This window comes from Pipra filicauda, unplaced genomic scaffold, assembly GCF_003945595.2.
Source record: "Pipra filicauda isolate LSUMZ 115617 unplaced genomic scaffold, ASM394559v2 scaffold170_size1570365_pilon, whole genome shotgun sequence".
Lineage (NCBI taxonomy): Eukaryota > Metazoa > Chordata > Aves > Passeriformes > Pipridae > Pipra > Pipra filicauda.
In genome coordinates, this window is record NW_024104218.1 from 1,152,529 (window position 1) to 1,165,214 (window position 12,686).

The 12,686-nt window shown below is 58.4% G+C and overlaps 1 protein-coding gene across 2 annotated transcripts in view; it reads left to right on the forward strand.

Moving 5' to 3' along the window:
* Positions 1-8,696: 8,696 nt before the first annotated feature.
* Positions 8,697-12,686, forward strand: part of NOTCH1 (notch receptor 1) — a 43,732-nt gene continuing 39,742 nt past the window's right edge. For both annotated transcript variants that reach the window (XM_027731696.2, XM_039379605.1), the window contains exons 1-2: positions 8,697-8,853; positions 10,564-10,645. In XM_027731696.2, coding sequence (XP_027587497.2) covers positions 8,796-8,853; positions 10,564-10,645 — 140 coding nt within the window. In that variant the 5' untranslated portion in view covers positions 8,697-8,795. The remainder of the gene's footprint in view (positions 8,854-10,563; positions 10,646-12,686) is intronic.

Consider the following 12,686-nt stretch of genomic DNA (forward strand, 5'->3'; position numbering starts at 1 on the left):
GGTGAATCAGCTCGTCCCGCTGACGCCCAGCAGAGCCGTGCCAGCGCCACGCTCCCATGCCCAGTGCCCACACGTTTGGGGTCCTGCCGTGGCAGCACTGCCCCCAGCCCTGTGGGCAGCCCCTGCAGCACAGGGACTCGGCCGGTGGCTGCGACCACCCGCGTGGCAGCAGCGAGGGGTCTGTGGCTGGTGCCCCGGCCCCGCCACCTGCGCAGAGGTCAGCGGCCACGACCAGGCACGGACGGCTAATGCCTTTTGTCCCAGCCTGACTTTTCCCCTCCCAGCAGGATTAGGATGGGATGACCGAGCAAGGAGGCCCCTAATCCCATTACAGACCCTGGCGCAGCCCCGTCGGGCAGCCCTGGGAACCGGCCTCAGCGCTGGGAAGGCAATGGGTGAGGAAGCAGCCTGTGCTGCCGCCATCCCACTCAGCCTCATCTCCAGCAATTTTCCCAAAACCACTTTGCTCTGTGATTGCAGAGCACTGAGCACAACACCTTGGTATGTACAGGCAGCAGGAGACGCACGGGCACCCCTGACCTCTGCAGCTCCTGTCAGCAGGGCTCACATCCACACACCCAGCAGCATTTGGAGCAGGTGGCCCCAAGCCCTTTTGGCCCATTTGGCCCATTTGGCTCACTTGGCTCATTTCTCCACGGGGGTTGCAGCTGAGCAGGCAGCAAATCTTCTCCCGCCTGGAGAGTTGTTTTTCTCCCCCAACAGTTGCGAGGAGCCGTGTTTGTCTTTCTGTCCCTTCCTGTTTACTCGCTGCCATCAGGACGCGCTTTGATGTGTTTATGCTGCTGGACATCCGTGGGAGCATCGTCCCGTGCAGCTCCCTGTTCCACAGGGCAGGACTGTGGCTCCATCCACGGGAACTTGGCAGAGCCCACGTGTCACAGGGGCACAGCCCGGCGAGGTGCCAGAGCAGGAGGGAGCAACACACCACCACCCTCGGCAGCTCCTACGCTCCAAAGTCCAGGCGACAGCACGAGCCCAGCCCGGCCGTGCCAGGAGTTGCTCCAACAGGCACAAGCTCCTGCCAGGAGTGGGGAGCTGATGGTGGCAAGGGGGCCCCACCAGGCAGCATTATCATGTGCTGAGGCAGGGGATTGACCCCATCCATCCGGCGGGTCCAGGTGTGCACGGATTCCCCCCTTGCACTCCCCGCTTCCCCCCTGGCTGTGAGTGTCCCCGCCCCGTGCAGGAGCCGCTGCATTTGAAAGGTCACCGGGCTTTGAAGTCACCGGCTCAGGGCGGCAGAGGAGGGATCACACCTTGCTGGCACCTCCTGGCCGGCCGGTTCCCAGCCCGCCACCCGCGCCGGCCCGTGCCGCGGGCAGAGTTGCTGCCGGGGGGTGGTACGGCACACGGCCCGGCCCGTGCCACCAGCCCCGTGCCTGCACCGTCCCTGTGCATGGGGATGGGGCCACAGCCAGGACCCCCAGAGCCCCCATCCCGCTGAGAGAGGCAACGGGCAGCAGCCCTTGCCAAGCAGGAGCAACCTGTCCCCATGAAGGGAACCCCCACGGGGGGGACAAATGATTGTGGTGTCACAGGGGTTTTTGGAACATAGAGGAAAAAAAGTTGATTTAGGAAAGCCAGTAGATGCAATCTTCTTGGACTTCAGCAAAGTTTTTGATACTGTCTCTCACAGTATCCTGCATAGGAGCTGCACTTGATGGGTCCCTTCCAACTCAGCATATTCTATGGGTATATGAAAACCCACAATGATCTTCCTGGAAAGAAATCACTCACCTACAGCTGCGCATGGGCAGAGTCTGGGGAATGGGCTCTGGGGCTCCTCCAAACTCTTTGGCACTGGCTGTGGCACCACCAAAGCCCCCAAGCACAGCCTGTCTGGTGGGAGCCACCACGGCACAGGGCAGGGGATCCTCAGTGCCCCGGCATGAGGGGTGCACTGGGCAGGAAGGGGGTTTTCCTGGGCCTCCTGGGTGCACCCAAACCTGGTTCGAGGGAGTCCCCCCTCCCTCCCTCTCTTCCTTCCTCCCAGGCACGGAGCCTTCTGGGATGGGGCACCCCACGATAACGCAGGCGGCTCCAGGAGGCAGCCGGTGCCCTCCAGCCTCTCCTCTCTCAGCGGAAACGGCATCTTTGAGCCGATTTCTCCTGGTTCCCTTCTTCGTGTGCCTGGCTTTGATTCGCGGCCGAGCCCTGTGATAATGTGGCTGCCTGGGAAGGAAGGGAGTAGAAGGAACTGGCTATTATGTTTGGCCCCTCTCCAGGAGGTGTTTTTGCTGGGAGGCACCAAGGTCAGAGCTGGGTGGGAAGCATTCCCCAACAGCAGCCCTCACACATGTGCCCAGCCGTGGGGGGGGGGGGACAAAGGAGTTCATGCCCCACCCCAGCACAGGGCAGCCATCGGGGGTCCCACAGCCCAACACATCCTGCACCAGCACAGAAGGTGTGCAGTCCCCTCTGCATGTTTTCCAGGGGAAAAGGGCTGCTTTGAAGCCACTCTGGAAAGTGAAACATCTCCAAATCTTCCCGTTTCCATGCGGAAGGAAAGAGGGGGCGGTGGGTGGGAGCGCCCATGAATGCAGCAACAGCAAAGGCTGGGGTGCGGAAAGTGCTTTTTTACCCTCTTTTTGTAATCACCTAAGAATTCCAACTGGCTTCATCCCGGCACAGGAGCTCCCAAGTCCCGAATCCCATAGCTCTGAGAACAGACCTGGCACTGAACTGCCCATGAAACTACCTGCTGGCGTCGGTGGCATCCCAGGACCCTGCAACTCAGCCCCCCAGGCCAGCACTGCGAGAAGGGGCACGCCCGGGTCTCCGGGAGCGATGTCTCCCAGAAAACCTGCCTGAAACCTGCACGGAGCAAGTGTCCACATGGCATGACGTCTTTCTTGAGCGTGTGCCCTGGGAGAGGCGAATCCCAGCAGTGGGGAGCCGGGTGAAACTGCGGGGATGCCAGCGTGACTCGGATGAGCTTGGCATTGCACGGCGGTCCAGAAATCCAGTATCAGGTTCATGCCCGGGCTTGTGCACAGAGATTCACGCTCAGGTTTTCACTGCTGTGAGCAATGATTTTCGATTATTTAATGTAGATATCAGGAGAGGTTTAATCCTGGCCCCTCCACGCACTCCGGTGAGCAATTTGTTTAGTGAGATGATGCGAAGTGCCTCAGCAGGAAGAGGAATGGAATAAAAAGCAAAGAAATGGAGGGTTTTGAAAGGAGATGCACATGAAACACAGAGTGCAAAAGTGTCCTGCATGTCCTCAGGGCTGGGGCAAGGCTGGGCTGGGATCTGCACTTTGAGAGAGCTGGGGTCACCACCTCCCACGTGGGTGAGAGTTGGTGGGTGCAGAACTATCCCCAATCCCCACCCCTGAGCTTGATGTCTGTGACACCCTGAGGAATCACCCCGGTAAGAGACAGCACACAGGGTCTGCAGCATCCAGGCGCAGGCAAGGACAAGAACAGCATGGAGGGAACAGGGACATGCACCAAAGGACAGGGGGACTGCATCTCCAGCAGCCCATCCCGTAAGGACAAGCACATTGTCACTCACAGCCCCATAAACCCCATGAGCTTCTGTTTACACAACAGAGAATGTTTCAGTTGTTTTATGGAGGTGGAAAGGAACAGCACAGGAGCTGGCAAGGCCAGGGCTGGGCTGAGCGACGCCTGCCCAGCACCTGCCCTCCCCTCACAGCCCATAAAGGTATTTTATTTTAAATGTGACACAGATTTTATAGCACAATAGAGCAGCAGCACCTTTTGCCCAGGTACAAATCTGCTCCTCCGGGACATCTCCCTGCCTGTCGCTAATCCCTGGGTGAGAGTTCCTGAGCTGACTTTACACACCGAGAAATGATGGCCAAGAGCAACCCTGCAACTAAAACCAGTTTCAGCAGCCCGTGAGGAGGAAAACCCTGCGGGTGCCAAGCCTGGTGCAGCAGCCGTGCCAGGGCAGGGACACGCATGGCACCGACTTCCACCCAGGGTAGTGAGGACTGAGTGTTCTCTGTCCCATCCCAACCCTGGACACCCTGATGGGACCAAATCTCACTGTGCTGCCGGGAGAAAAGTTGTCCTCTATGGCCAGGTGCTGCCAGAGGCGCTGCCATCACCCTGCCAGGGGGATGGCCGAGCTGGTGTGCTTTATCTTATGGCCATCCAGGCACAATCTTCCAGTCAGCTATTTAAGAAAAATAAGATTAAAAAAAAAAATCAGGATTTAGACCATTCTTGCAAATCCAGCCTCATTTTCCTGGTGCCCGGAAGAATCACAGCTTAATCCCATTATGGAGCAGCTTTGGGATAGTTTGACCTCGCAGACTCCAGGACCAGTGCATTTTTATCTGCTCAGACTTTCCAGGATGCTCTACCCACTTTGATTCATGCTTAATTACTAAAAATTAGGCTTTTTCAGAGCAGGAGGGAGGGTGGGGGGGTGCATGTACCAGCGTGAGGAGGGCTAACCCCCCATGCTGCTCCGAAACCCAGGCGGCAGAGCAATGCCAAGCCAAGCACGGCGGGGAAAGCAGGAGAGATCCAGTTTGATGTCTGCCTTATCAGTCTTATTTTTATTGCACTGTAGGTATAAGAGCAAAATATTGATTGTGATGATAAAGAGATGAAAGTGTCAAGAAGGAATAGGCACACAAGTTACTCAGGCGATTGGAAGCCGCGTTGGTTGTATTTAACAGGCATTTGCCATTAAAAAAAAGCCTGTTTTTATTTAAATAGCCTCGGGCAAATTTCTCACTAAACCAACTTTCCCACGCCAGCCCAGTGCTCTAACTCTGGTTTTTGGCAAATTTTTTCCTGAGCTGTCAAGGCAAAATATATATAAGAATGCTGGTCTCACTTAGGTTTTTTTCCAGCCCCTGGAGACATGAAAATAATTTACAGATGTGCATTACCTGTTTATATTTGTATTAAGTTTTGCTTAACGGACATAATTTTCTTAGCTTGCAGTAACAAAAAAATATTCCCAGAGTTTCACTCATTTAATTTTAACTTATTAAAACTTTTAAACATGTGTGGAGGTTTCATGTTTTTAAATCACTAATCACATGGACAGTTGCCAAGGTTTCTATTAAAGCCTTTCACAAACGCTATTTTTAAAAGGACCTAAAATCCCATTATTTTTAACCCCTGAAGACCACTCAGAGTAAAAAAGTTTCTTTGGATTTATGTCTTATCCACCTCTTATTGCAAAAAGATTTATGCTGAGCGCTGACTTCTGCCTTCCTCCCTTTTTAACTTTTCTTGGTAGGAGTCTCTGGAGGAGGCATCCGGGAGAAGGAAACTTGAGGAGTTTCCCTGCAAGGATTTTGCTCCAGATCACCCAGTACCAGGAGAAGGATGGAACCAGATTAAGGCAGGATATCTCACAGCAGCGCCTGGCTGGAGGAGTCATCCTCGCACCGAAATCCTCATGGAAAACCACAGAGGACCCTTTTACCTCCCCCGTGGCAAAGCCTTCCCCCAAGCAGAGCCCCAGCACTGCAGGGTCACAGAGCCCCCGGGTGATGGCAATAAATAGATGTATTTGACCTTCTGTGCTCAGGGGATGAGGCGACGCGGCTGCGCAGCCGCACGCCCGGGTCTGTCTGTGTTTATCCACAGCCGTGTCCCTGGACACACAGACCCTCCCAACCACGGAGGAAAACCAGGGCCAGGGCTCGCTTATGGATTCCCATGTGCTCTTTTAGCCCCAGGCCCATGGGGGTCCAGCACTCCAAGAGCAGCCAGTGCCTGGGATGCACAGTTATCCTTCCACCTGGTCCTGCCACCACATCCCACCGCGCTGCGTGTCCGCCAGCATCACCACGTCTCCATCCCCACATGACACAGGCATGGCAGGGACCCCAACAGCCCCATGTCCCCAGGCATGCCCATGACAATCTAGTGGGGCAGGAGGGTCTCTCCTCAGTTTCAGGGATCAAGCCCAGAGCACAGCTGAGCTGAACATGTGGTGCTTTCTGCACATGGGGAACAAGCCCGGGCAAAGCTACAGCCGATATTTCCAGGCAGGTAGAGCTGAGATGCTCCCTGGGCTCTGACGGGGAGGGAGAAAGGGAGAAGATGGAGAAAGACAGCAAAGTCTCCATCTCCACGGATGCCCCAAGGGTGGAAGCCTCAGGCTGTCCTGGCTGCTGCCTCATCTCGAGGTGAGGCTGAAAATGGTGCCACAGTCATGGTGGCACAGCCAGGGTGGGGGCAGGGGCCACATCCTGCTGTCCAGCTGCTACCACCCTACTCATGTCTGCAGGGAGGATAAAACAGGGGGACATTCACTTCTGGGAAGTATCCAAGGCCAGGTTGGACAGGGCTTTGAGCAACCTGGTCTAGTGAAAGGTGTCCCTGCCCATGGCAGGGAACTGGATGAGCTTTAAGGTCCGTTCCAGCTCAAACCATTCCATAATTCCATTATTCCCTGCCAAGGGTAGAAAATGACGGTAGAAGAAGGAACATTACAGCCCCATGTCCTTTGACATCTCTTATTTGTTCTTGAAACATATCAAAGGCCCAGCCTTGTCCCTTCTCTACTGTGAAATGAGTAGAGACAGGAGTGAGCCAAGTGACATGTCTGGAGTGAGCCAAACAGCATCTCCCTGGGACAACTTCAGGTTTCAAACAGGTCTTGAGCTTCCAGTGGCACCCAAATCCCAAGTGGCACCATGCTCCACACAGAACCCCCACTTCCCAGCCTGGGTCAGGGCACTGTTTTAGAGCCCAAGTGAGGAGGAGCAGGGAAGGAGGGAGCCGCGGGAGCGAGGTACCGCTGCAGGGCTCGCGCCTTTGATCTGCTGAGCAGACTCTGCCCTTCGGTTTGTTTAATTGTTTCACACTTGCTCTGGAAATAGTTTACAGCAGGAAGCACTGGGATAATAGTGGGGCTGGCATGGGATGGGATGAGCCTGGGGGGCCGGTGGAGAGGTGCCCTGTGATGAGAGACACAGATGACCACCATGTCACCTCCTTCCCGTTAACCCCTTGTTGACCCTCCCTCCTCTTCCTCTTTCCCAAGCTTTCACCCAAAGGCTGGCAGCCATCCCTCCATGTCCCCCTGTTTGGGAGCTGTAAAGAGCCATGGCCTCCAGCAGCTCAGAGGAGCTAGGTGGGAGACCCAGGAGTCCAGTGGGATGTCAATACTGCTGTGCCTGGTTCAGCTGGTACCCCAGCATTAATTCTCCATGCTCCAAGTTTTTGCTCCCCACTGTTGCAGGCACCATGGCCTTGCTGAGCAGGGTTGGCTCCCACAACCCTGTGAGGAAGCATCAGTCACTCAGGCTGTTTCTGTTGGCAGTGCTCTCTGGGCAGAGCCCTGAGCACCCTCCTGCAGCCACAGCTTGCGGGTAACACTCACAAACAAGTTAAGGGCTTCAACCTGTCCTGGGCTCAGGGCCTGGCTGGATTTCAGGTGGGCCATTCCCATGCCCTGGGACAAGTTGCTTGGTTTGCAATCTTGACTGCAGCACAGAGACAGCTGGGGCAGGAGCAAGGCTCCGGGGGCACGGGGATGAGGGCACAGAGACTCCCCCCAGCACTGCTGCACGCACAGGATGCCTGCACACATCTGGGGGTTGTGGGGCTGCCTCTGGGTTTGGCTTCCCTGCTTCTCCCAGTGTGTTTGTTTATTTGTGGATGTGGCGCATGGGGCTGGCCAGGCTCTGCCTGTGAGTTCATGAGTTCACAGCACAAAACAAACAACATCCGACCCAGCTCCGTGCACGCTGTCTGCACGGATCGGGAAGGTGGGTGGGAAATGGCTCTGTGTACCTGTGTGCACCTGCGTCCTGCTGCGGGTCAGAAGGTGAATCCCACCCTCTGCTTCCCAGTGCAGGACCCTGTGACCCCCAGGGGATGCTCAGCCCAAGCCCTGGTCCCCTGGTACAAACAAACACCCCCATTCCCGTGTGTCCCATGCTTTGAGTGCCCAGAGCCCCTGCTCGGACACGCCGTGGGGACCTGAGTGCTCCTGTGGTCATTGAGTGGGCACTCTGGCCCCAGGGGCTGTGCAGGGGCTGAGGGGGCTGTACTGGGGGGGGCTGTGCAGGGGCTTCACTGGGACCATGGGGGAACTGCACTGGGATTATGGGGATGGCTGCGTCAAGGGTGGGGTGAGAGCTGAACTGGGAATGTCCAGGGGCTGCACTGGAACTATGTGAAGGCTGCTTGGGGGAATCTGCATGGAGGTGTCCGAGGCTGCATTGGGGCTCTCTGCTCATTGGAGTGCTGTGCTGGGGCTGCACCGCGGGCTTGAAGGGATTACACAGGGGGTTGCACCCTGGGTGTCCAGAGTTGCCCGGGGGGGTCTGCACCGGGGGTATCCGTTGGCGGCATCGGGGGTGTCTGGTGGCCGCATACGGGGGGCTGCACTGGAGGTGCCCGGTGCCTGCGTGGAAGGAAGGGACTACCCCCGGGCTGCCCATGGGGGCCGCGCGGACCCCCCAGCCCCGCTCCCGTCCCACTCAGCGACCCTCGGTGGCGGGAAGGGGGGGTCCCAGCGGCGGCCCCCGGGGCTGGGCAGGGAGGAGCGTCTCGCCCGTGCCGTCCCATCCCCTCCCGGCCCGCCGCGCCCGGCCCGCCCCGCACCGTCCCGTCCCGCCCCCCGCCGCCCGGCCCGGCCCGCCGGGGCTGAGCAGCCGCGGGAGGCGCCGCGTTCGGAGTCGCTGCGCTCGGGCGCGCTGTGTTTGGGGCTCCCGGCGGGGCGGCGCGGACCCGCACCCGCACCCGCACCGGCTCGGCTCGGCTCGGCTCGGCCGAGGCCCCGCGGATCTATGCGGCTGTGAGCGGCGGGAGCAGAGCGGGATGGAGCGGCTCCTGGCGCCCGGCCTCCTGGTGCTCCTGCTGCCCGCCCTGACGCGAGGTGAGGGCCGCCGCCGAGGCGGGCCCCGCACCGGCCGCCCCGCAGGAAGTTTGCCGGGAGCGGGGCCGGGCGCGGCGGGAGCCCCGGGCACGGCGGGGCACGGCGGGCACCGGAGCACGGCGCCGCCGGGGGGTCCGGGCCGGGAGATTCCCGTGGGAACCGGGACTTGGCTGCTGCGGCGGGATCGGAGCGCGGCGCTCTCGGTGGGGGGGTCCGGGACGCGGCTCCTCGTGGGAACCGGGGCTCGGTGCCGCGGGATGCGCGGGGACCGCGCTCGGCTCTTGCGGGAGGACCGGAGCTCGGCGGCGCCGGGAGAAGCGGGGCCGGCACCGTGGAGGGACGGAGGGGCTGAGCCCCGCGGGGGTGGCCGGAGCTCGGCGGCGCCGGGGGAGCCGCGGCCGGAACCGTGGGGGGGGAGCGGGGCTGAGCCTCGCGGCGGCGGCCGGGGCTCGGTGCCCCGAAGGAGGCGCCCGGGGCCACCGCGAACCGGAGCTCGGTGCCGGGGGCTGCCGCGGGGAGCGGCGCTCGCTGCCGTCGGGGGAGCGGAGCTCGGTACCGGGGGGCGCCGGAGAACCGGGGCTCGGCCCGGCGGAGGGGCGCGCGGGGTTAGGGCGCTCCTGCTGTTGTTCTGCGAGAGCTTTTGACCGTTTTGCAAATTTTTCTCGGTTTCCTGTTTCTTGAAAGTCAGTCGAGGCCCCCCGGGGTCCCCCCCCGGAGCTCCCCCCTCCCGGGGCGGGACCGGGAGCTTCGCCGCAAAGCGCTGCGAGACCGTCGGGGGTGGCGGGTTTCGGGCCGGGAAAAAGAGCCCCAAAAGCGGACGGCGCTGCGGGACAGAGGGGCCGGAGCCCTGCGGTGCTCCCCACGTCCCGGGGCCGAGCTAGCAGCCTGCTCCGGAGAGCCCTGGGAGGGTTTTGGGGAGCGGAGGCAGTGGGGCTGCCCTCATCCCACAGCGTGGCTGGCAGCCCTCGGAGGCAAAGTTTGCAGGAAGTTGTGTCTGACCCGGAGTGGTCCCCAAACCCCCACGGGGACACTTGGGGCTGGGGCCAGAGCCCCAGCGGGGTGTTCCTGGGGTGCGTGGGCTCGGTGCCCATCCAGGGCACGATTTTGGTTGTGGTGGTGGCAGTGCAAAGCTGAAATGGCTCAATGTGAAACTGCCCCGGCTGCACACGCGTGTCACAGAACCAGTTACCGTGAAGAGCGAGCGGGGCAGAGAAGGGGAAGAGCGAGCCGGGGTGGAAATCGGAAGCGATTCTGGTACTTTCAGCGAGTTGCTGTGGTAACTCTGCAGAATTTGACTCTGAGGGCCAGACAATGAAACCTGTACTCACAGCAAGTTATGACGGGCGACTCATTTCGTTACCGAGTTCGTGGTAACTCATGGGCCCTGGGGCAGATGGTTTTTCCCAAATGGCATTTGTCACTCAAGGGCCTAATCTGGGGTTTCGCTCTGTCAGTCCTCCTGCTGGAGGAGCAGGCACAGCCTACCCTCGAGCCCACCCTGAGTTTATTTTTAGGCGAGCCTCTCAGAGTTGAGGCCACGCGGTCCCTGCCTGCCCCCATCACCCTGCGGGTGGGGGCTGCTGGGTGCTGTACCCCCACCTCGCCAGGCTGCACAGGTGCAGGGGGCTCTGGGGGTCTCAGCAAGCCTGTCCCCAATCTGGGTGACTGCTGCCACCTGTGCTGTGGCTAACGCTGTCCCTCTGTTTGCAGGTTTACGGTGCACGCAGCTCGCCGAATCCTGCCTCAACGGGGGCAAGTGTGAAACTTTTCCCAACGGGACGGAGGTGTGCCAGTAAGTATGGAGGAGCCAGAGGATTTTCATCTCCCCCGACCAAAGTATTGACATGCATGTTGACTTTGCTTTGAAGGCTCTGGATTTAATAGGGCAAGATGCGTTTTCTTTCCTTGAGTGGCAAGAATAACCTGCTTGTGTAGGAGTCACCGCGAGTTTGGCAGGATCGGGCTTTGTTCCTAGCTGGGTGGAAAAACATGGGCAAAGGGCCATGTTTTGCTGGTGTTAACCTATGCAGACTGCCCTGCTGATGGAGCAGGAGGTAGGGCCAGCCCGCGGCGCTTGTTGGACCATCGGGCGTGGAGGGAGGCTGTCTGTCTGTCTGTCTTCCAGCTACTCCCTCCTGGCCCTGAAGCATTGCCTTTCAGCCCCTTGCAGTTTGTGGGGTGACCAGTACATCTCCAATAAACACTCAAGAGAGGTTTCATGGCGTGGCTCTGGCTGCTGGAGCTGCCCCAATGATGTCCACGTCCATCCCCAGGGGAGCAGGGCCACCTCCTCCTACAGCACTGCCAGTGCTGGTGCCAAGCTGTGGTCTAGCCTGGTGTTCCTGGCGGGACCTGGCACCCAGGCCGGGGCCTTCTCCAAGCTGATTGTGGGGAAACGGATGTGTAAAGCGTTGGGACTCTTTGAAGGACCAACCGACCCACCGCAGCGATGGCCGATTCACTCCAGGCTCCCAGGGAACAATAACCAAGAGAAATGAATAAGACTCCAGCTCCCTTTTTAAAACTATTCCATAAAAGAAATGTGAATGGGCAAGGCTCTGTTTTCCGGCCAGATTTCCCCTCTGCCTGTTGAACGTGGCCCGAGCTGAGAGCAGGCGGGGAGACGTTCCCACCCACCCCAAATTTCCAAATAGGAAGTCCTCGGCGGAGGAACCTGAAGGCATTTCCAATCCCAACCTGTTGAATGGCAGTTTCCCTTGACAATGTGTGTTGCTTTTTTGCAAATCCGCCTGGGTGCCGTTACTCTGCCCAGTAGCCGGGCACCTCCCACCCCCTTCTCCAAGCTGAGCCCCCCAACCCTTTGGTGCAAATAAATCAGCAAATCAATCAGGCACATGAGCAATTTAATGGACAAAGGCTGGGTCCCTTTGTGAGCCACTAATGAATGCACGCCACTTTTTTTTGCACAGAAGCCCTTACCAACGCTTGACGCTCTAAATCTTGTTTTCTTTCATTCAAAGAGCGACAGCTGGGATTCGGTCGAAATTCGGCAGCTATTGTTAAGGGAGGCAGATTAATGCTGTGTGACTAATCATGTATGGCTTCCCAGAATGCCCAACCCTCCACCCCCTCCCCAACCTTACACCCCTCCTTTTCCTTGTGGTCATTCTTTCCTTTTTTTCTTAAGTCTCTGCAACTCCTGATTTACATTTCATGTGCAGATGGTGATGGAATCTAATTAGATCTGATGTGTGCGAGCTCTATTTGGAGAAGCCGCCGAAGTGGGCTTGGGGTGGGGTTTTTTTAAGAGAAAAAGTTAACTTTATACAACTTCTTGCTTGCTGGCTGGGAATAACTGCCTCTCTCTTGGCTGCAGACGCCGTGATGGCTTCGTGACTGTGTGTGAGTTATTTTTGCAGGAGCCCAAGGTGTGTGTGCTCGGTGTGTTAAAGCTCTTGTCCCGTGCAGGGCGATGGGGGTAGATATTAGAGGTACAGCCAGGCTAGAGGAGGTGCAACTTCCCAAGTTATCTGATAGCAACTCGCAAAACCCTGGTTTTTCACTTGTTTGAATATCTCTTTACGAGGAGTTTTGCTTCCAAGCTCCTTAAACAAAGCAGAGCCAAGAGCACAGATACCAGACGCAGAAAAGCTTGGCACTGCCCTTTGGCGCCTGCGTGAAATGCACCATTTTGGCTGCTGGCCACATCTCTGCTCGGCCTGGCACTTAACAAAGTTTGGCCATAAAGCCCCATTGTGCTGCCCCCACAAATCCAATTAGAAAGTGGAGTGAAATAAATAGCGTATGAGGGAGACGCTACTCCAGTGGACGAGTGTCCCGGTGCTTGTGGCGGGACAGAGCTCGTTGGGTTA